The sequence below is a fragment of the Lissotriton helveticus genome, chromosome 4_1 (genome assembly GCF_964261635.1).
Source record: "Lissotriton helveticus chromosome 4_1, aLisHel1.1, whole genome shotgun sequence".
NCBI classification, from domain to species: Eukaryota; Metazoa; Chordata; class Amphibia; order Caudata; family Salamandridae; genus Lissotriton; species Lissotriton helveticus.
In genome coordinates, this window is record NC_136063.1 from 1819269538 (window position 1) to 1819294080 (window position 24543).

A 24543-nucleotide genomic window follows, 5' to 3' on the forward strand; every position below is an offset into this window, starting at 1 on the left:
ACCTACGACGTCTAGAGACTGGGTGGACACAAAGTGCCCATGGCGCGATTCACATTAGACACGCACAAGTCCACATGCATACTTATGGCAGACGACCTGACACTTAGCGCAGAGGGAGCTGAATCACGATCACCGGGTTCCCCCTGCGAATCCTAACTTGGAATGTGAGAGGGCTAGGAGACTAGGTGAAACGTGGTTTGGTGTTGGCCGCACTAAAAAGGCAGAAACCCGACATAGCCCTCCTACAGGAGACACATTTGACGGGGGGGGCTTCCAAGGCCATGGATAGGAGAGGATACAAAATGGTAATTCATTCAGAATTTACGTCAGGGTCACGGGGGACGGGCATCCTAATGCTGAAATCCTCACACTTCATTCCGTTGCACACTAAGACTGATGGCCAAGGATGCTTTGCAGCCTTACAGGGACAGTGGGAGGGTAGATCCCTTAGTTTGGTATCGGTGTACATTCCTCCAGCGCTCCACGCAGTGAAGCTCCCAGAGTTAGCGGACTTTTTACTTACTCTTCCCAAGGGGGATGTCATTCTTGGGGGAGACTTCAATGCCATCATAGACACACAGTTGGATAGGTTCCCGGCGATGACGCCCACTACAGGGCCCTCCCGCTTTCAGCGCTTTTTAACAGCGATGGGTCTGACTGACATCTGGCGACTTACACACCCCCAGACAAATCAATATACTTATCACTCCGCTGTGCACGGCAGCATGTCAAGAATTGATCACTTCTTAGCCCTGGGCAACGGTACCCAACACATAGACGCAGTAGATATTCACCCGAGGGGTATATCGGACCATTCCCGATCACCCTGACACTTTCCACCCAGGAAAAGTCTCACAAACGTGTCTACCCTATACGAGCTGCATATCTAAAGATCCCTCAGGTTCACAGAGCTCTTAAAAAGGCGACGACACAGTACTTTGCTGAAAATATAGACTCGGTACGCTCCTCAGAGGTTCTGTGGGAAGCGTATAAGGCGGTCTTGAGGGGTCAGGCCATAAATTCAATCACAGGATACAAAAGGGAGAAAGCGCAGGAACTGACTAGAATGGAACTGACGTTGCGAAACGCATCGGCAGCACATGAGACACACCCCACTCCGGACACGTCCCACACAACTTCACCTCCAGCAACAGATGTACACGGACCTGGTTCGGACCCAGGTTAAGGGATACATAATCGACACACAGAATAGGGTTTACGAAGTAGGGGATAAGGCGGGTAGGATGTTAGCATGGCTGGACAGGAGGGGGGACAGCTCCAGAGGTATACAACAAGTGAAGGACAAACTAGGGATAGCACACACAAACCCGGAACATATAGTCGAGATACTCGCAGCCCACTTCGAAGAGGTCTACGCCCCGGAACGGGTGGTAACAGCGGAAATGGCTAGGGCGGCGTTGGAGCCGATTGGGGTCCAGACGCTTCCAGCAGAAACTACCGCAGAGTTAGAGGCGGACATAACCGCGGAAGAAATCCAAAAGGCTATAGGTGCTCTGAACCCAGGCAAAGCGCTGGGTCCGAATGGAATACCGGTGGAATGGTATCAGTCAACGCCGGATCGGCTATGTAAACATTTACTAGCGATGTACAGGGAATGTTTGGAAAAGGGACTACTTCCACCTGATCAGAGGCTGGCCACTATAGTGGCGATCCCCAAGCCGGGGAAACCGCCTGAAGAGTGTTCTTCATACCGCCCTATTTCACTGCTTAATGCAGAAGCCAAAATTCTTGTCAAGCTCCTGGTGCCGCATTTGTCCGATCTCATACACCCAGACCAATCCGGATTTATGCCTCAAAGGAGTACGGCACTAAACTTGCGTAGATTACATGGGGTACTGGCTAAGGCGGAATTGATCCCTACTCAAGCAGTAATACTAGCCCTGGATGCGAAGATGGCATTTGACCTTGCAGAGTGGAACTACTTGTTTGAAGTTCTGACCTGTATGGGCTTTGGCCCCAAATTTATTGCATGGATTAAGTTACTATATGCAGACCGGTTGCGCAGGTGGTGGCGAACGGCCATATCTCAAGAACGTTCCCTCTGGGACGGGGCACTCGTCAGGGTTGCCCCCTCTCGCCATTGCTGTTCGCAATTGCATTGGAGCCGCTAGCCACTTTAATACGAACAACGCCACTGCTGAAGGGAATTAGGTGGGAGGAGGGCTGGGAGGACCGGCTCTCCTTGTATGCCGACGACATGCTGGTCTATCTAACGGACCCAGAACAGGGGGTGCCGGCACTCCTGTCTCTCTGTGACAGCCACGGTAGAATATCGGGCTACACGTTGAATTGGAACAAATCAGAGATGTACGTTCTACGGGGTCCAGTCCAGACATTGAGCACGGAGTGCCCGCTGAGAGAGGCTGGCTCCTCCTTCAAATATTTAGGCATCCATGTTACAAGGGACCCAGCGGAATTTATGAGTAGAAACCTGGCACCTCCTCTGGAAAGACTTAAGCAGGATGTTAAATACTGGGCGGGGCTGCCTCTGACACTGTTGGGGAAAGCCGCGCTTTATAAAATGATGTCCCTGCCCCGCTTTCTGTATATACTTGAAAATACTCCATATCCGGTGGATCCGAAATACTTTAGGAAGGTAGCGGCATTGGTGTCGAGTCTCCTGTGGGGAAACCTCCCGGCACGCATAGCGCAGACCAAACTACACAGGGGATGGTACGATGGCGGTATTGCACTACCTAATCTGAAACTATACTATTGGGCAGCACAATGGAAGTCCATTAATCATTGGATACCTGCTCCACAAAACGATCCAGCGTTTCAGGCCGATAGGGCACAACTAGGCACAGATACTCTATTGGCTTTGCTGTACGACCAGAAAAAAGTGCGTAATTTAAGGGGGCCCACCAGACTTACGGCAGCGCTATGGCATGCAGCGATGGCGGCACTGGGATGGAGAGGGAAAATAACCAAACTCGCATCACTATGGGACTCTCGAGCCCTGGGAAACATGAGAACCAGCAAGGGCTTCTCTCACTGGGACACCATAGGGATATCTACGGTGGGAGGCCTGTGGGTGAAGGGTGAGGTGGTGCCTTTTGCCAGGCTACAGGAACTTTATGGTCTGGGAGACGGGGAATCTTACAGATACGTCCAGATACGGCATGCGTTGCTCGCGGCCATACCCCCTGACATGGAATTCATGACAGAGCGTGCAACATCGCTCACATACCGCAAATTACTCCATAACCTACCGGACCCTATGGCACCGTTGAAAGAGAAATGGGAGGGAGACCTACATGATATGGATGAACACGAATGGAACGAGGCAATGTCATCACCTAAGGAAGTGGGTATCTCCGCAAGGTTGAGACTTGTACAGCTAAAAATTTTGCACAGGGTGTATTACACGAGGACCACATTACATCGCATACACAGGGCACAACACCCTTACTGCCTTCGTGGGTGTGGGGAGGAAGGCACATTCTCACACATTATGGGACTGCCCCCTTATCCAGGAATATTGGAGGCAAATAATGCGCACGGTATCGCAGACACTAGAGATTTCCCTGCTCCCCGAACCACGTAAATGCCTACTGAATGTCTGGGACGCTACTGATTTGTCCAGACACGGTCAAATTTGGGTTACATTAGGCATGATAATAGCCAAGCGAGACATTGCACAGCGCTGGGGGGCGGCGGAAGCGCCAAACAAATCACATTGGTGCCTGAATCTGGATAGGGTGATGGTGACCGAAAGGATGGTATATTCTAACCGGGCCTGCCCGGGGAAATGGAATAAAATTTGGACCCCGTTGAACAAATACAGAGGAGAGATCTGTGAACCGTTGCTGGAAGATGATCAGGATATATCGGATGAGGAAAGGGAGGAGGACTACTAGACTACGTAGATTCTACAAGTAAGGGTGGTTATGGGATCGGGGTGGACTTGGGATCTTGAGAGAGAACTTAAGGGACGAACAGGCGATAGTACTGAGGAACCTACGTCTTAGGGACCCTGAGCGTTTTTCATGGCTACGTCTGGTAAGTTCTTGAGATGACTTAGGCTGTTCTGACACCGAGGCTACGCTTCCATACTCCGCTAATGCAACCAATTACCAACAATGTACGACCGAACTGTGATTCCCTATGTTGTTTGTTGTTGTTTTTGTTGTTACAAAACAGAAAACCAGAAAAACCGGTACTGCTCAGCAATATATCGACAATAATGTACCCTACTAGGATATGTAATAGTGAGAACTGCTAAGCAATGACGTTCAGATTCCAGCTGTGCACTACTGACTTGAGACTATACGAATGTGATAGCGGCCGGCCCCCCGGGTTGTAGGCCAACAGCTGTGTATATTTAAAGGTACAATAAAGGTTTTTTATTTAAAAAAAAAAAAAAAAACAGCTGCCGCCTATGCACACTCCCCTCAGGAGGTTATGTCGAGCAGACCCTGTTGCAGCGAGTCAATAAAAGAATGTTTGCTCTTTGATGTACCCTCAAGGTCGCGTTAGGCACGTGGACAATGAACAGTTCAAATTGAGACACCGATGCTGGTTTACCGGTACATACATTTACTTTTTTAACTAACTTCAAAGTATTGTAATTGCATTTATATAGCGCTTACTACCCCTGACGAAGCATCAAAGCTATTTTGCTAAATAGGAAGTATCTATTGGCGGTCAACTGAGGCTTTTTTTCTGCAGAGCATCTACGTTCTAGTTCTCAGTGCTCTCTGGAACCAACATCCTGCTGCTCCTTTGTGATTATGGTTATCGTTCCTGTCTGGCCTTTCGCCTGCTGTGCAGTGCTTTTGTAATGCTTGGTTGTTTCTGAGCAACGCAGCATGGTCTGACACCCTTTTTGAGACGCTGGTAGCTCTGGGGAAGCAGCCATCTTAGACTGCATCGGAAGGGGAGCACTGCAATATGAATGATACTGGACCGGCTTGCAGCGAATAGTCAGTACTTCCAGAAATTATATTTACATGAAAGGTAGGATGAGGCCAAGATGGCAGATACTTCCTCGTGATCTCTGGTGGAATGGCAGAATATGTCCATCAGTCTGCCGCCATAACCACACCCACTCGAGATGTTTTTTTAGTGTTTCTTTTTCTCCTTTAACATTAGCCGACTTGAGAATGTTTAGTGCATCAGTATCTGTTTGCACCATTGAATGTTTTTACACCGAGGTGGAGGGGTGGGAATTGGGGGGGGGGGTTCCTTTCGCTTTTTTCCCATTACCGAGTTAACAAAGTCGAGGCATGTGGGAGCAGGACTCCTCATGCATTATGCTAATGATCAAGAGACATGTTAATGATACTTTAGAAGCCCAATTAGTGGAATATATAACTGTATGCGATTTGGTAATGGGCTGTGACAAGAAGTTGCTGCAACAAGGCTTGATGAATCCAGTTGTTTGTTGCTAGAGACAAACGAGGGCCAGGCCAGGCACAAGGCAGGGGAGCGAGACAGTTTTCTGGACATTGTGTCCCTCATGTTGCCACCGACATGCCTGCATTCCTGACACGAAGAGCCATCTTTTCATTATTCTGCACAGCGCGTCTTCATTTTTATACGACAGGAAAAAAAAAATAGATCAGAGTGGAAGCAGCGATTTGGTCTGTGGTGTTAGACTGCAACAGCTTTTAATTATAAAAATGTTTTTACCGTAGAAATCGATTGAGAGGTTGTGGGAGTATGTCGAGCGATCAATGTGTTAAAAGCGTATAGTATTTTTTTTTGCAAAGTTGTCACTGCGTAGACGCCTTGCTTGAGGATAACAGATTATAGAAGGTGCACTGTAATATGGGCTTAACGTTACCAGCGTAGGCGGCGGATGAAGAAAAGAAGCCTGCTTGAAGGGGCAGCCATGTGTGTGTTATCAGCGCCGCGCGCTGGTATGCAGACTCCCCTTGCATACCAGCAGGCGCGCGTCGCGATCTGGGCTGCATTCACATGCTCTGGATACAAGACCTGGCCGCGCGCACAACGTTATCCTATGGGGAAACGCTGCGCGCGGCCAGGTCTTTTCTCACTTCGGCGTCTCAGACTGCTGAGACGCCGACAATAGTTCTCTGGCAAGAACGCGCTTTCAGCGCGTTATAGCCGAGTACCTAAAAAAGGGTCCTCTCCGCATTAAGGGCCTCACATGCCACAGATCCCCTGTAAGTCTCCGGATAGCCTGTAAATGACTTCATCTTCAAGAATGTCAACCTGCATCCTCCAGGATCTCTCGTCTTGTGCCATGCCACCCCTCTATACAATGCAGCTGACTGGGGAGTGATCTGACAAAAAGCGAGCCAGGAGTGCTACCTTTACATCTTCTATTCACAGAACAACTAACAGCTTTGCTTACAATGGGTCTCTTTCGCAGGAACGGTAGAGGTTACAAATTTGACCCAGCACCTGGCATAAATGGATTTTGTGGAGGGGAGGCTAGTGGCAGGGAGACATCCACCACCTCAGATTGCAAGTCAAATTCAGTTAATTAAGGGCAATTAGCTTCCACAAATGGAGGTGTGAATTGAGTATCCTGCCATGTTACTGAAGCAAGAGTTCCTATAAAATGGTAGCCTGATTGGAGAACGGATGCTCAAGCTAATAAGTTCCGGCTACACAGCCATCTGGCCCAATCTGGAGCCACCAGGAGGACTTGGGCCTGGTAGTTTATGATCTTGAGAAACTTGACATGGAGAGGAAGTAGCAGGAAGGCAAACAGATGTCCCATGTTTCATTCCAGCTGGAATGCATCTCCCTAAGAGCGTGCTTACAAAACCTCCAATGTGCAAAATTGTTGACACTCCACATTCTGGATGTTGAAAAAAAGATATATATCTAGGGTTCTTGCCACTGGAAGAAGATACCCTGCACCACCTCAGTATTCAGGTGCCACTCGAGATCTGCCAGATGAAGTCTGCTCAGTTTGTCCACTCTTGCATTTAGGAACGTCTCCAGGTGAACGACGGCAAGAAAGATGTCTTGCAGCCTCAGCCACCTGTAGAGATGCAAAGACTCTTGGCAAGATCCCACTCTGCCCTGCTTACGGCATACCCCATGGCTGTGGTGTTGTCTTATGAGAACCTGCTCCAGCCTCCTCTTGTTGGATGGCACAAAGTATTCCAGGGCCAGACAAATGAGCTGTAGCTCCAGTAGACTGATGTAGAGTCACTCTTCCGCTGGAGGCCTCTGATCGCCACCTCCCCTAGGTGACACACACCTACCATCCCTGAAGGCAGCAGTGATGCATCCGTCATCACTGTTCGCTCCGGGTGGGGATGGGAGGGTGACCTGCTGTAGGACAAAAAGGAATCAGCCAGCTACTATTGCAGGTCTTGAAAAGTCTTCTCCAAGAAGATTATTCTGGGCCCATTGAGACTTAAAGTTCTTCTGCAGGGCTTGCATTGGACTCCTAGGCATGGTTGATAAGGAGGATGCACAAGGCTAAGAGGGCAAGAAGCCAAGAAGCCTGAGGGCTATCCTCACATAGATCCAGGGACGAGTTTGAAATATCCGGGTCATAGCCAAAATGTCTTGGACTAATTTCTGTGGAGGGAAAGCCCTGAAACCCACCTTATCTAGGGTCACCCAAACGCATTGGAGTCTTTGAGAGGGAATCAGGTGGTATTTTGGCTTGTTTCTGATGAAACCCAACAATGTCATAAGGTCTGCTGTCGTTGATAGGTAGTCCACTACAGACTGCTGCGAGCCCGCCAACAGTAGCTAATCTTTGAGGAACAGGAATACAGCAACTCCTGACCTCTGAAGATGGGAAGCGACCAGCACCACCGTCATGAACACCAGAGGGTCGCTATGAGGACGAAAGGGAGCATGTCAAACTGAATTGATCCTGGTCCACCTTGTAATGAAGGTTACCCCTCTGGGACACCAGGATGTGTATACAAAAATATGAGTCCTGCAAGTCCAAGGATACCATCCAACTGCTCAGGCCCAGAGCAGATTGGGGCGGGAGTAGAGTCTGTACCAGAGCCAGTACATGCCCAGTAATGGCTTCCAAGAGGACAGATTGTGACTGGAAGGGACCTGCTAGCAGTACTAGAGGCCCCTGTGGTTCTGTGGGCCCAAAGGCATGCCAGAGGGAACTACAAGCCCATTGAAGATTTGCAATATGGTCTCTTTGAAGACCTCGATCTGCTGCGGGGGTCGACAACAGCTCGGTTACAGGCGGAGCATCAGGATCGCCGGAGGAATCTGTTCCATGACCAGTGACTCAAAGGAGTTGGACTTACAGCTGCACGCTCTTGTACCTTCTCTTTGTAGTCAGAGTAGTGTGATTAGGTTGAGTTCCATTTACACTTTTTTTGCCTGTGTTTCACCTGTACCTCGACTTACCGGACAACTTCGAGCACAAAGTGGAATGAAAACGACCGAGTAACCACGGCCAAGTTCAAGACTGCAACTTGGAGCAGGATCTCCACAAAGGGCAAGATTTCTTGTGTTAAGCATCATACAACTTTGTCTCCCAGTCTCAAATTGCTCTCGGTGCATGAGGGCACACTTCTCACATGATTTACGAGTGGTAACACCTTTTGCAGGTCTATGATCAACATCTGCTTGCTACAGACGTTGCATAGCTTGAACCATGTTTTCAAAGAGGACATTGTTACCTAGCACACTGTTAAAAAAGTTTGGAAGTAATCGTAAAATCGACACATAGGTGAGGGGAGGTTCGAAATCCACGACTTTACATAAAGAAGGAATGCGTTACTTACCTGTAACTGCAGTTTTCCAGTATTGGTATCTTTCATAGATTCACATGCCTGAATCATTCCCAGTCGTCGGGATGGGAGTCCGGGTACATAAATAAAATAATGTCTCATTAGACATATAGAGTAATAGGCCAAGGGCCTCACATTAGTAACATATCCATGTCCTTTTGTAAAAAGGACCAAACTTCGGAGAAGAGCCAATCCGCTATCACCACCCTCTGGAATCTTCCTGGAAGGAGCTCTAGTCCCTCAGATTTTCGTAAGCACAGTGCTATGTAGTTGCATTACTGAGAGGACTAGGAGGGCCTTTCCAGGGGAGGTGGGTGGGTTGCATGTGAATCTATGAAAGATACCAATACTGGATAACTGCAGTTACAGGTAAGTAACGCATTCCTTATCCAGTATTATGGTATCTTTCATAAATTCACATACCTGAATCATATTTATTTCAGCCCCCAAAAACACATGTGCAACTGCTTGTACACTGACACAAGAGCCGAGGGAACAACAAACTAAATGGCAACTAACTCAACACACATGGTTCACAACGCAAAAGGGACACCACAAACCACCAGGCCGCAGACAGACATGGGGTTAAGTGTGTATCCAGCTACAAGAGTTGGATCAAGGACTAGTTGTTTCAGACCCAGAACATTGAAATTGCTAGCAAGAGCCAGCGTCTAACTGCTAGTGAAATGTGTAACTGTACAGATTATGCCCATAATTTACAATGATGTTACCTGTTTGTTGTAACAGTTTTATGACCATATATCTTAAGGTGACATTTAAAATGGCCTTGGCCTTACAATCCTACTCGGTAACATGATTGGAGGCCCGTGGGCAGAGCAGCATTATTCACAGTAAACAAAGAACAAGAAAATGAGCTCATAAAACCGAATGCACAAGAAGCATAGCTGATAACCCCTATAGGCCACATGAATTAGCTTCCTAATGGGACCACGCTGATTTGCCCATTTATAGAGCAGAGGCCGAGGGCGTAATTTACAGCAGGTAGTGAACAAACTCAGAGAAAATGCACGAAGTTTACTTACTCGCGAGGGCGAGAAGGAGCGCCGTTTTCCAGGAGAGATACTTAAGATCAGGTCTGTGTATCGGCTCAAAAGGGTGTTTCATAAGCTGGGCAAGAACTGTGTTAAGTTGCCAAGGGGGAGGTAAAGTCTTTACCGGAGGAAATGTCCTGAATAGGCCTTTAAGAAACTGTTTAATCAACCTACTAGATGAAAGAGAAGGGCCTACAAAGGATTTTCTGAAATGGGATATTGCTGCCAGGTGAACTTTCATGGAAGCGTGTGCAAGGCCTGAATTCGCCAGATGGAGAAGGTAAGGCAATATTTGTTCCAGAGAAGATGAGGGTGTATATTTTTCGACTTGCACCAGATGCAGAACCTCTTCCATTTTAAGGAACATGTTTTTTTGGTACTGTCGGCTAGAGCCCGAGCCAGAACTGCCCTGCAGTCCAGAGGAATATCTAGGCCATGGAATTCTCTGAACTCAGGAGCCAAGCCGATAAGTTGAGTGATGCTGGATCCGGATGTTGGACTTATTGCTGGCTCATTGTGAGAAGAGAGGGAAACTGTTTCAATGGGATCGGCGGTTCCAGGGAGAGAAAATGAAACTCCGTGAACCAGTGCTGGCGTGGCCATGCTGGAGCTATCAAGATGAGAGTGCAAGGTTCCGCTTTCAACTGCCTGAGGACCCTGGGAATCAGGGGAAATGGAGGAAAAGCGTACGCAAAGACGTTGAACCATGCGATCGAAAAGGCATTCCCTAGAGATCCCTTTTGGAGACGCCAGCTTGCAAATTGTTGGCATTTGGCGTTCTGTTTGGTAGCGAATAGGTCCAGGTGAGGGGTGCCCCATTGGGAGAAAATGCGGTTGAGAGTCCGTTGATTCAACTCCCATTCGTTTGTTGTCTGCGAGAACATAGTCTGTTCCTGGGACGTACTCTGCCCGAAGAGAAAGGTTGTGAAGAAGCAACCAGTTCCAGATTTTTTGTGACTCGTGAGAGAGTGTCAGAGAACGAACTCCTCCCTGCTCGTTTAGATAGTGCATTGTCGTGGCATTGTCCGTCCAAGCACTAGAGACTTTTTTGATCCTTGGAAGAAATGCCAGAAGAGCGAGATAGACAGCTCGAGGAGATTTATGTGAAGTTTCTGCTCGGAAAGGGACCACTTTCTACTGATCTGGAGTTCTTGGAGGGAAAACTCCCCAACCTTCCAGGGACGCACCTGTTGTGATGGTATGCGGAGAAGCTGGAAGCAAGAAAGGAATGCCTTGAGAAAGGTTCTGAGGGCGAATCCACCACCTTAGAGCTATGACCATCTGAGGGGTCACTTTGATGACATCGTCAAATGACCCTGTACATTGTACCCATTGAGCCGATAGTGCCTCTTGAAGAGGGCCTATGTGGAGGCGACAGTGCGGAACCAGTAGAATGCAGGAAGACATCATCCCGAGCAGGGATTTGAAAAGGAGCACGGTGAGAGACTTTGGAGCTTATGCGATTTGCCAAGGAAAGAAGTCTGTCTCTTCGTTCTTGTGAGGGAAAAGCTTTCTTCTGGGTCGTGTTGAGAGTAGCACCCAGGAAATATATACGCCGGGATGGCTGGAGGACGGACTGGTCTTGATTGTGAGTGAGCCCCAAGCGATCAGACAGCTGTAGACAAGCGTCGGAAGACCTGGTCGCGCCTTCTAGAGAGGGTGCTTTGACGAGCCAGTCGTCCAGATATGGAAAGACTTGATGGTGTTGCTGTCTGAGATATGCGGCCACCGGAGAAAGGCATTTTGTAAACATGCGTGGCGGCGATTAGAGAACGAAAGGCAGGCCCCGAAATTGGTAGTGCCTGCCCGCCACAGCAAACCTCAGGAACTTTTTGCGATTCCTGTGGATTGGGACGTGAAAATAGGCGTCTTGAAGATCTAAGGACACCATGCAGTAGTTTGCGTTGAGAAGTTGTAGCTCCTCTTGGATGGTAACCATGCGGAACAACTGCTTCTTTAAAAATGTGTTGAGACTTCTCACGTCTAGGATTGGCCTCCATTTCTTCTCTTTTTTCCGCACCAGGAAAAAACAGGAGTAAAACCCCTTCCCCCGTTGACGAGGAGGAACTCTTTCTATAGCTCCTTTCCGGATAATCAGTGAAAGCTCCAGGAGTAGAAGACGCAAGTTCTTGTGGAGCATAGGTCAGGGAGGGGTTTGAGGAGGAATTTGTTTGAATTCCAGCGAGTGTCCAAATTGAACCAGCTGGAGGACTCAGCGGTCTGTTATCTTTTTCGAATTGTGTAGGAAATGAGAAATTCTTCCTCCAACTCTGGAGGGTGGAAAGGAAGTGGAGACTAGTGGCAGTGAAGAGTCATTGTCGCCGAGCGGGGTCTTTCTGTCGACCACCTTTTCCTCAAAAGGAGGGCTTAGAGTAAGACGACTGTTGTTGCTGTTGACGCTGCTGGTACTGCAGCCGATATTGCAGATTGGAAGAATAGAAGTTCGGTAGTACTTCCCCTTGAGCCATGAAAAGGAGGGTTTTTTTTTTTTTTTTTTTTTTTTTTTTTTTTTTTAAATCGAAGGGTACCCAAAGCCCTAGCTGTATCGGTATCCTTTTTTATGCCCTGAAGAGCGTCATAGATATGTATGCCGAAAGAAGCTGACCGTCGTAGGGCAGGTCAAGAACTTTAGTTTGTACTTCCGGTCAGAATGCAGTCTCCTTTAGCCAACCTTGGCGCCGTAGTACTGCAGCACCGGCCAGTTGGCGATATCCATCAAGATCTTTTTTGCTTCTTCCTTTGAATCGTCCGGCAAGGCTCCAAGATATGGGGCAATGTCTGCCCACATCTGCCCGTTATAGCGTCCTAACAGTGCCAAGGAGTTGGAAGCACGCACTGTTAATGCGGACATGGACGAGAAAAGTTTCCCAATATTATCAAGCAGTCTACCTTCCTTATCTGGAGGAGCGGCCAGCGGTGCGGAAGGATTGTTAGATTTCCGCTGTGCGGCCTGTGTGATAACTGAGTCGGGTTTGGGGTGTCCGGTCAGGCATGCTGGAGCGGTGTCCGGAGCCCTGTATTTCTTGTCCAGCCGAGGCAACACAGAGGGTAGAGAAGAAGGGTTATGCACCCTGATCCCATATGTAGTCAATAATAGGTATACACCTGACAGATTTTTTTAAAGATTCCTTAAAGTCATAAAGTAAGCAATCCTGTTGGTGGGAAGGCATAGGTATCTGGAAACGCTGTGCCGATCTCTCTAAGATGTTATGGAAACCCCCGAGATCCTCAGGAGGCGAGTCAGCTTGAGTAGGCACCGGGGAGGCTGGACAGGGAATTAAATAATCATCCCACTCATCATGTGTCGATTGGGGAATCGTGAAGCTCCCCTTCCTCATGTGGATCATCCTCCTAATCATTCGTGGAAGGTGGAGGCTGTGAAGTGGAAGACCCAGGCTGCAAAATCAGGGGCAGACGGCGTGGTCTTGTTGGCGGAGAGGCTACTGGAGGAGGTGGGGACGTAGCCGAAGTTGGAAACCTCTGCCTATAATCCGTGATTAGAAATTGGAGGTCGGAAACCAGGGACGCAAGAAGGCAAACCATAGGAGGTGGATGCGGATGGCACTCTTCAGGATAATCCAACTGGTCCTCCTGCTCTTGGTCATCATAGTCCGAGCTGTCGTGGTACTTAACGTGAAGTTCAGATGGGCTTGTTGCAGCTCTGAACATACTGCCATCGTCAGCATTTTCCTCCTCCAAGAGGTGAGTAGGTGGCAAAGGTTGGACCCTACTAGGAGAAGTCAAAGCCGGTGTCGGCGTGCGTTTTGTAATCTTGAGGTGGACATACGCACTGTGTAGCTTGGGTTCTGTGGTCGACGGCGAAACGCCAATGGGCACCATCGGTGGTAACGGCGACAGAGCGGTCGACGACTGTGTTGACGTCGTCGACTGTGCCGTTGTCGACAGAGTCCTCGTCAACGACGGGGTAGACTTCGACGAAATAGTCTTCGTCGACGTAAACACGCTTGTCGGCAATCTTAGTGTCGACGATGGTTTTGACGTCGACGATGATTTCTTTATTTTTATCGTCGACGGGATAGACCGACCAGCCATCGACGATGAAGTTGTCGTCGTCTACGAGGATAAAGTTGAAGAAGCGACAGAAGTTGAGACTATCGTCATCGACGAGGTTACAGTCAAAGATGTAGATGGAGATTTCCTCGTCGCTGAAGCCACCGTCGACGAGGCAGTCGTCTATGAGGTGGAAACAGGCTTCTTGAAGGTGTGAAGAGCCTCCTGAGGAGAAACCTTTGTCGGCAGAGCCATAGGATGCGCCTCTGAAGATTTGTGCGTCTTTTGAGGTGGCTGCGATGAAGGTTCTGGAGAGGCCACTCTAGGTCTTTTCTGAGAGGAATGTGAAGACTTTGAGGAACATTCACTCTCCTCAGAAGACACGGCTTGGTCTTTATCTTTAAGCCTCTGCAGCCAAATTAAGAGGCGTCCCTCCCCATCTTTGAGGGTTTTTGAAGAAAAGGTACGACATACCTTACAGTCCTTTGAAGAGTGATCTGCGTAAAGGCAGCTTATGTTGGTCATCCACAAGAAGTCTCTTTACCACAGGAAGCACAGGACCTAAAAAGGCCTTTCTTAGGGGTATATGCCATGAAGAATTTGAGAACTCCACACAGATAAAGGAATTTTGAAGAAAATAGCACTGGAAATCCAGAAAACAAGGAAAGCTGAGCATAGCTCAGTGGAGACTCCTGTAGCATGACGTGCGGTAGAAAATCTGAGGGACTAGAGCTCCTTCCAGGAAGGTTCCAGAAGGTGGTGATAGCGGATTGGCTCTTCTCCGAAGTTTGGTCCTTTTTACAAAAGGACATGGATATGTTACTAATGTGAGGCCCTTGGCCTATTACTCTATATGTCTAATGAGACATTACTTTATTTATGTAGAGAAGTGTGGCTCACCGATTAGAGTGGTACAAAAGGGGGTGGTGATGGACGGAGCATCTGAATCAAACAAACACCCAGTCAAAAGATCTGGGTTTAATCCATCACCGTTCTTTAGCCCACTCTGCCACCCCAGTTCAGACATGGCCTTATGCAAATCAGTCTGACCCTGTGCCTCATGGGAACAGTCCAGCCCGAACTGCCAAGCCATGTCTTCCCTGGACCGGAAACAAGCTTCCGAGGACCAGTTTCTGGCATTCCAGCCGTCTTCAGCCCGGCTTGCTTGAATCCAGTGGCAAAGTGAGCAAGGGACTCACGTCTGAGCATACCCTGCCACACTTATGGCGGCCAAAAGCGGTACAAAAGGGGGTGGTGATGGACGGAGCATCTGAATCAATCAAACACAAACACCCAGTCAAAAGATCTGGGTTTAATCCATCACCGTTCTTTAGCCCACTCTGCCACCCCAGTTCAGACATGGCCTTATGCAAATCAGTCTGACCCTGTGCCTCATGGGAACAGTCCAGCCCGAACTGCCAAGCCATGTCTTCCCTGGACCGGAAACAAGCTTCCGAGGACCAGTTTCTGGCATTCCAGCTGTCTTCAGCCCGGCTTGCTTGAATCCAGTGGCAAAGTGAGCAAGGGACTCACGTCTGAGCATACCCTGCCACACTTATGGCGGCCAAAAGCGGTACAAAAGGGGGTGGTGATGGACGGAGCATCTGAATCAATCAAACACAAACACCCAGTCAAAAGATCTGGGTTTAATCCATCACCGTTCTTTAGCCCACTCTGCCACCCCAGTTCAGACATGGCCTTATGCAAATCAGTCTGACCCTGTGCCTCATGGGAACAGTCCAGCCCGAACTGCCAAGCCGATTAGAGTGGCTCACCGATTAGAGTGGCAGACCCTGAGGTAGAGGTCTGGCCCGGGACCAGGGTTCATTTCCCGACACGGCAGGGTCTTCGGCTCAAATGTCCACGGACTCGATAATTCTCACCTCGGTGCCTACTCTAATCATGGGTCCCACTCTGCAACTCTGGGCAATAGCTTGCTTAATCTCCACAACGGCCCCGAAAGTGCTAGGATGCCTGGCTTCACCTTGGGGGTGCCCAGTAGGGGGAATCACACAGGGAAAGCCAGGAAGGGTTCCACAGCGGTATACAGCGCCAGGATGCCTGAAAGGTGATAGTGCGCTTTGCAAGTATACATACATACATACATACATACATACATACATGTACCGGGGACTAATCCAGACAATGGGGAATGATTCAGGCATGTGAATCTCTAAAAGATACCCTAATACTGGATAACAGAACTGATGCCATAGTGCAGGGGTGGCACTTATATGCACAACACCGCCTACCAGCGCTCAGGAGTTCTGCTACAAACAAATCTCCAGATCCAGTCTGGTGCCTGGAATATTCTAAGGTGAGGAATCTGAGGTTATAAATTATCTATCAGAAAGTCTAACAACACAGTCAGGGCAAAATACCCAGCAATATGTGCTTGTCAAAAGTACAAAAAGGTGGTCACTGATCACCTGGCAGCTACAAGCAACCAGGGTGCCTCTGGTGAAGGCCAAACAAGCACCCATGGCCCTAGTGGAATGGGTGTGAATGCCCTCCATAGCAGATCTTAATAGAGAGGATGACCCAACAAGAAATGGTGAATCTGTCCCTCTTGGCTTCAGTAAAGCCAACAAAGAGGTGATTTTCCATTTTGTCCTGCCATGTGTGGTTAAATTAATATGACACCACACATTAAGGGTGTAGTCTACACAACTGGTCCTCCTCCGTGGTTGGATGTAAGGGAGGATAGGAAGACGAAGGGTAAAAGATTAGCACATGTGAAATACAGATACCACTTTGGGTAGGAAAGGCAGGTGTAAAGGAGCAAATTGTATGAAATGAAATGAAAAAGGTCTTATATCGCGCTACTAAGCCCGGAAGCATCAAGGCGCCTAAAAGGAGATCAAAATAACCAGTTAACCAGCGCTATGGATACGCCTTGGAAAATAGTCACGTTTTTAGGGATTTCCGAAAGTTCCGGACTGACGGTTGGGATTTAATTTCAAGAGGCAGGCTGTTCCACAATTTGGGGGCTACTGCTGAAAACGCCTTCCCACCCCATTTGGTTCTACGTACGCGAGGGACCACCAACAGACTCTTTGTTGAGGAACGGAGAGCTCTCTCCGATGCATAAGGGTGCAGCAATTTCCTCACCCCCTCAGCCCCATTACCGTTAAGCGCCCCATAGGTCACACAGAGTGTCTTAAAAGCAATCCTAGACTCAATAGGGAGCCAGTGTAATGTTTTCCTGGCAGCCGTGGCGGAGGATAGTCTAGGAGCCTCCAGTACAAATTTGGCCGCTGCGTTCTGGACTGTCTGTAAACGCTGCATAAGGCCTTTATTAGCACCAGCATAAAGAGCATTACAATAGTAAAGTCGCGAAGCCACCAGTGCGACGACCTGCTTGCGGGCCTGCGGGGACAAATAGTGCTTGATTTTGTGAAGAATTTTAATAATGCACCAACAGGTAGCCACTGTTCTATTGACCTGCTGTACCAATGAGAGATCAAGGTCAATAATTACTCCCAGATTCTTAACAGAATCTGTGGGTATAGGGCAGACTCCCAACGAAGGGGGCCACCATTCGGTCGTCCAGATGTTAGTGTTTCCACCAAAGACCAGGACTTCGGTCTTCTCCCCATTCAGTTTGAGTGAATTGTTAATCATCCACTCAGCAACCGCCTCCATACAACTTCTAAAGTTATGAATGGGAGCGTGCACTGAGCGAGATCAGCATAGGAGACTACCTCCATCCCATACGATCTCACCAACCTGGCAAGTGGGGCCACAGATGTTGACTTAATGCCGACCCTTGTGGGACCCCACATTGCACAGGTGTGGGAGGAGATAAAAAGTCTCCCAGCTTAACCCTCTGCTCCCTCTGATTCAGGAAAGAGGCCAGCAAGCTCAAGGCCAAGCCCTCTACCCCTATCTCCCTCAGACGAGATGTTAAAACCGAGGGAGACAGGGTATCGAAGGCGGCTGTCAGATCTAATAAAATCAGCAGGGAAGTATAGCCCTGATCGACCTCAGTGCGGATGTTGTCAAGCACTATCGTCAGGGCCGTCTCCGTGCTGTGTGATCTCCTGAAACCGTGTTGAGACTGATGTAACTGACCCGAGGTATCCAAGAATGCCGCCAGATGTTTATTTAGGTGCGTCTCCAGCATCTTGGCAGGAGCTGGGAGCAAGGAAATGGGGCGGAAGTTCTTGAGTACCTCTGGGTCTAGTGTAGGCTTCTTAAGGAGGGGCTTGACTACAGCACTCTTCCACTGGTCGGGAAAAATACCATCCCTCATTGCTCTATTCATGATATCCAAGAGCGGGGGCAGCAGGGTATCTCTGCACTCTTTAAGAACTTTAAGAGGACAGGTATCTAAAGGAGACCCTGACCTCATCTTGCTTAAAAGCAAGTCAAGCTCCTGCAGAGAAAGCGGTGGAAACACAGATAGATTCACAGCAATGGCAGGAACATCAGCTTCGGAGGGGAGGAGAGCAGGACCAGGAGGGGGCAATAAGGCCTTTCGTGAATCAAGTAGATGTCTGCTATTTTCGTGTGAAAATATCCTGCGATATTATCACAGAGGTCTTGTGAACATACTATAGGATCAGGCATCTGTAATGTACAGAGGGAATCAAGTACCTTGAAAAGGTCTCTCGGGGAGCTGAGGGTAGTCGTAAGACGGGCGAAATATTCTTGTTTCACCTCAACAACCTCCGCCTTATACTCCTTAAGGAGCAATTTGTGTTTCTCTCTCTCTAGGGGATTCCAGCTCGCCCGCCATAACCTTTCCTGCCTCCTGCACCCCTGCCTCAGGAGTCTTAAAGGCTCCGAGAACCACTGGGCTGATGGTCTCTGCCGGGCAGAGTAACGCAAGGTTAGAGGGGCTAAAACATTTACTGCTGTCATAACAGCATTCGTTAGTTCAGAAGCCGCTACATTAACATCTGTTGCTGAGCCGTCTGGGTAGAAAACAATGAAACATGAATGTCTGGAGAAGGCCTGAGGTTCTTGGACCGTACAAGCTGAAGTGATTATGACAAGTAACATTGTCTTCTAGGTGAGAAGTCGACCGGGCGGCTGTGCATCACTTTGAATGGGGTTGCTATCAAGAAATTTAAAAAATAGATTCACATTCTACTGAAGTAACAATAAATGGAGCAGCAGGAAACAAGTTGAGCAAGTATCTCAAAAAGGTGCCACAGCACTCTAAACAGGGAAGGTTGGCCAAGAGAACGCTTGAAGGCAGATAGGCAGACAAACAACCCTTAATAGTAGCCACTGCCAGACCCTGCTGTACACAGAACAATGTGAATCTCAGAAAATAAGAAAGGCAGGATTTAAAATTATGCTAAATCGGACTGGATAAATTGAGTAAAGGCCCAGCACACTCACTCACTTATATCAGTTTATCCTGCTGACAGAAGTTAAATACAAATACAGTAGGGGCAGTTAGTCATAATCTGAACACACTTTACACCATAAATATAAAGTTCATATGTCTTTATATTCAAAAGAAAAAAAGTCCATACTTCAAGTATAAATATTGGCTTGATTACAATCAATCAACTATTAAAGATGTCAAACAAGTCTCATATTTAAACAAAATGTGTCTGAACTTTTGTTTAAATATGAGATTAGTTTGACATCTTTAATATTTGATTGATTGTAATTAAGCCATATACTTTTCTTGATGTATGGACTATTTTCCCTTTGAATATAAAGACATTTTATGAACTATATATTTATGGTGTACATTGTGTTCATATTATGACTTACTGCCCACTACCAGTATTTGTAAATGAAATGACCCCTACTGTATTAGGATTTAAAATTATTCAGGCCTTCCAACACAACATTTAACACATTTGTTTCAGGTTCCCACATAGGTGGATTTCGTATCAGGTTTGCTGGCCACCAAGATTACTTCCGCAACCTCATAATGAAGGCAATAGAACTGCAGCTGGTCCTGCTCAATCACCACACGTGTGCAGCCGCGTTTGGAGATTATGGTGAAAACACTGTTTTATGTTGATGTCTTTACTGTGCAGAAAGAAAAAGGTGTCCAAATGTGGAGTGTCCATTAATGAGGGTACCAGATTCCTAATCAGTTGTGGTCTGGATCAATTGTGCCCACTCCTCCCAGATAATTTCTAAAAGAAGAAATCGGTGGAAACACACACATTACACTGATTAGAAAGGCGAAACCGGAGGTTATTCCCCAGGCAACCATACAGAAGGAAATGTATGGCAAAACACTGATAACTTCCTGGACCAGGAGGATGCAAAGTGGTCCCGGTATGGAAACCCCAAACTAGAGAGGAGGAATTTGTGACCAAGGTAGCCTGTGGAGGGGTGAAAAACTGATCTACCTAAAGGTTGAAGGGGTTCTACCTATCCGTGTATATATGGGAGAACCAATGGGACATCTGCAGCGGAGCAAAGAGGCTCCCTTGATTCTGAAACTGCTGCTTTTGCAGGCACCACTGTTGAGCCATGAATTACCATCTGGCACCAACAGGATGCACAAGGCATGAGGCCAGGCAGATGCAAGACCTGCAGGATTAGGAACTCTGTCAGTCAGAAAACATCTGAGAAAACGCCTTCATATAAAGTGTCTTCAGTACAGCTTCTGTGATGACAAACCCTAGAATTGGGTTTAGGCAATATTTTGGGACGTTGAGAGTAAAGCCCAACTCATGGAGGAAAGACACAGTGCACTTAAGGTGTTCCTCAACCAATGTAGGGGACTAGATTTCATTAGCCAGTACGTAAATATGTAAGATTCCTAACATTCGCTGTGTTATACCTCAAACTTGTAGCACTGTTTAGAATACAAGCAGTGCAATAACCAGGTCAAATGCCAAGACAGTGAACCAACAGTGTTGGGATCCCAAGTTGAACCTCCTGTAATGTCTGTGCACCGGGAGAAATGGAAGATTAGAACAGGTGCCTTGAAGATCTACGGATGCCAACCAATGTCCTGCAATTAGGACTAGTACATTTTGGCACAGGGACAGTATCCCAAACTTGTTCTGCAAATTGAACAAGTTTAAAATATGGAGATCCAGGCTGGGACTCGGACCTTTGTTGTCCTTGGGGATTAAGTGGTAAAGGGAGTAAGATTCAATGGTTTCTTTCTTCCAGAGGAAGCACATTGTTGGCACAATGCTAACACCAAAGATATCTGCCTCCAAAATTCAGAAATTCAAGAGAAAGCATATCCTGATGGAAAAAGTTCTCTGTTGGGAGTGACAGAAAGGCTAAGAAGTAGTATTTGCAGGTTAGCTGCATAAGCATGCACTCCATTGTAATGGTCTCAACCGTAGATATAGAGAGAAGTAGTGACATACTCAAACACCTCACCTAACCAGATCCTCTTGGAAGCACGGTCTTGGAGACCGAGATGAGAGTATACAGAATGATTCCAGACATGGATGGCAGGAATTGTTTTATTCTGATCATATTCCAGCTGTAAATATGCTACCAATTTTAAAAACATACTACATACAGTAGTTAGGCAATGCAGATGTAACTATTTCTTACCATATGTTCTACCTCCCTCACCCTTGCCCAATGGATTCAAGGACCAATTTGCAGCAACACTTCGACCTTAAAATAGCTACTCCCAGCCATATACTATGGATGTGGATTATGTAGCACTAAGACCATGCACACCAACATACCGAACTCTGTGGCACAGTGCTGCTTTCCTGAGTAGTTGTCCCTTGGAGCCCATTAATTTCTGGTAAAATGCCTCTCCTATCCAGCATACTAAAATAAAAGAAAAACAATAGATCATAACTAAGCATACACTTTTGCATTAGGCATATACATGCAAGGTTTACACATAAAATAAAATGCCTAGAGGAGCAAGGAATTTCCAGAGACATGAAATCGAGATCAAGTTTCTTTCATATGGCCTGCTACCTTACCTCACAATCTGACCTCTATCCTTGTAGCTTGGACATATTTAAAAAAAAAAATAGTATCAAGATGTTTTATTTTTAGCTCAAGCATAGACTGTCTTGATTTCCGTACTACACGCTGACAATATTTGGGTTACCACATTCTAAAATGCAAATACAGAAAAACAACTGTGAAGTAGTAGACAATGCTGAAAGATACACATACAATGCAAAGTACAGTCTTTGCAGCACCACGAAGTGTATCAACATGTCAACATAATTTCAGGTGATATTGCAAAACGGGAGATTCTGGAATTCGAACTGAACCAGTGTCGGGGAAACGTTTTCAAATACACCACTCACCATAAAAAGGTGAACATAAGCATTTGGGCATGTTGACACAATCTACTGTTCCGATGTGCTCAGCCGCTGGGTATGCATATAACAACGGTGACATATGACTAACAGTCTACCGTAGTGCATTCCAGTGTGATTTGACTGGAAATGGAGAATTTCAGGTTCTCCTATTGTGTAGCTTGCTCTTTCCAAACTTTACTCATTAGTTCTCATTAAAAATAAAACTTGAATTAATCTGGTAAACTCACACAAGAGCATGAATCTCCAACAAGAAAAGTTTTAGAGTACACGCTGACATTTTGAAGGATTCCAAAAATAATATTTTTGAAGACTGTTCTACTGTCTCGCCTGTGACCAAGTACCAGACAGACCTCACTTGTCTCCTGAACTTGGTTAGCTGAGACTGATGCATTTACAACTGAAAGGACTGCAAATAAGATACGATTCTGATTATTCCAAAAAGTTTGCTTACAAATATTTATGAGCAGGATATTAGCTAACATTTTGATCTGCTAAGATGAGAAATCCAATTCTAACAGTGTCAAAGACTAACTAGATACCTGAACATCTGCTGTATGCAGTTCCCTTCTCAGGGTGTCTAGCTTTTAAAAACCTGATCATGAGAGCAGCTGTTTCCAAACAGTGGCTACTCATTCAGCCTCTGAAGTGTTAAAGACCTAACAAACGTTGCTGAGATTTAAGTCTGTGGTCAGAATGTCCTACACAGAGCCAGTAGTAGCTATCTTACCACACTGAGAAAGGCAAATTTTAGGTCACCAGCTTAAACTAAATACTGGTGGTGAACAAAATCCCTTTCTGTCCATCAGTGTCTTCAGCAGCCTGCGGAAAAAGGGGTCTCTGATTTCGCTTTGTTGCTTATCAGACAATTTTATACCCACCAGCAATACATCTTTCCAAATAGGGCTCACCTGGCAGCACTGATGAGGCACCTATGACTGACTGACCAAAGTCCAGCTAACCACTCAGAAAATCTCTCAAGCATTCTGATGGACAGGAGAAGGAGTGCCTCACAGAGTGCTGAAGGCAACGATGTAATCTATGCTCATTTGTTCTTTTAGGTTTTCAGAATTCCATATTCAGTTTTGCGATGACTCGCAGTAGTTGCGAGAATTGAAATCATGTATAGATTATGACACCAGGGCAACTCAAACCGGCCTGTCCTAAAAAAAACACAATGGTAATAATTGGGCCTTTTGCCTGTAGTACCATCCCTCATTCTTAAAAAAAAAAAAAAAAATTCGTATCTGGTCAGGAATCCTGTAAAATATTAGATTCCATTCTCCGAACATTATAAGATACAATGAAAAAACATGCCTTCCCTGCATGTTCAAAATGACCAGGCTCCCTAAATTTTCCATTAAACATCTGGAAGACAGAAACCTGGTTTATTTCTTTCCTCGATGTAAATGTCAATCCGGTCAACTGTGAGTCCTTCCCCTTCAGGTCTACTCTAGCTGGCATTCTGTTACATTTTAACCACTTGCGAGAAGAAAGTTCAAAGTGGATGTGTGTCCTTGTTTAAGATACAAGGCTGTATGTGGCGGTCTGTGATAACCTAACAATACCAAGATGAAAATACTACATTTTTATGTAGTAGCGGAGGGCACTCACTGCAAATCTGATCTTTTACACAACATGAGCCAATGCTACCTCCATCAAACATAACCGATACAAATTATTTTTCAGCGACATCCTACAAATTCAGTTTATAGGTCACTGTAGTATAACCATAACCGGTTAGGCTACGAGACCTCAAAAAGGTATGAAATTAAACATCAATACTCCAGTGATAAAGTGTATTCTATTCATCATGCTCACTCCAGAAGCAAAGCCAAATCACTTCTATGACAGAGCTGAGAATGCACTGACCTACAAATCGGCAGCCATGTTGTATTTAAGCTCCGGCCCAACCGCCCCCCTCCACCCTCACATCCCCCTCCGAGGTATGCAAAGCAAATACTAAAATGCTACTGTGGACAGGCTGCCCAGATGGCATACTCTGGATCTAACACACCCAGAAAAGGAACAGCTCTATTATTGGTTCAAGTGGTAGAATGAGAAAGCGCTTAAGAAGCTACACAGTCACCAGCTTTATCCTCACTTGATTCTTGAAGAGGAGTCCCTAGCACATTGACCAACTTTCACTATGAGTATATATCTGAGGCAGTGCGAGCAACAGCATCCAATTAATTTTATTAGAGTTATCACGTAAACAAAACCTCACTGAAGGTTGTGAAGCACTATGTATTATACAGAACTGCATATGTCAGATGCCCGGTACAGATGCAGGGCCAACATTTCTAAAAGTAGCTGCTAAAAACAACCTAGTTTGATCAGCAGCACAGTATTTGTAATCATACAAGCAGTGAAGTAAAACATTATGGGACCAGAGCAGCCATGCGGGGACACATTTGTTCACAAATCTTCTGCAGGTTGGCCGATTGGTTTCTTTGGGTGCCAGGAAGTATAAAGTGAAAAGAGGGGGTAAAGGAAGCGTTTCAGAAAGTTTTTAAT

General features: G+C 46.7%; 1 protein-coding gene across 1 annotated transcript in view; it reads right to left on the reverse strand.

Annotated features, from left to right (window-relative positions):
• The window catches only part of ZDHHC9 (zDHHC palmitoyltransferase 9), a 301663-nt gene that overhangs the window by 13525 nt on the left and 263595 nt on the right, over window positions 1-24543 (reverse strand). The window contains exon 9 of the mRNA XM_078688445.1: window positions 21430-21517. Coding sequence (XP_078544571.1) covers window positions 21430-21517 — 88 coding nt within the window. The remainder of the gene's footprint in view (window positions 1-21429; window positions 21518-24543) is intronic.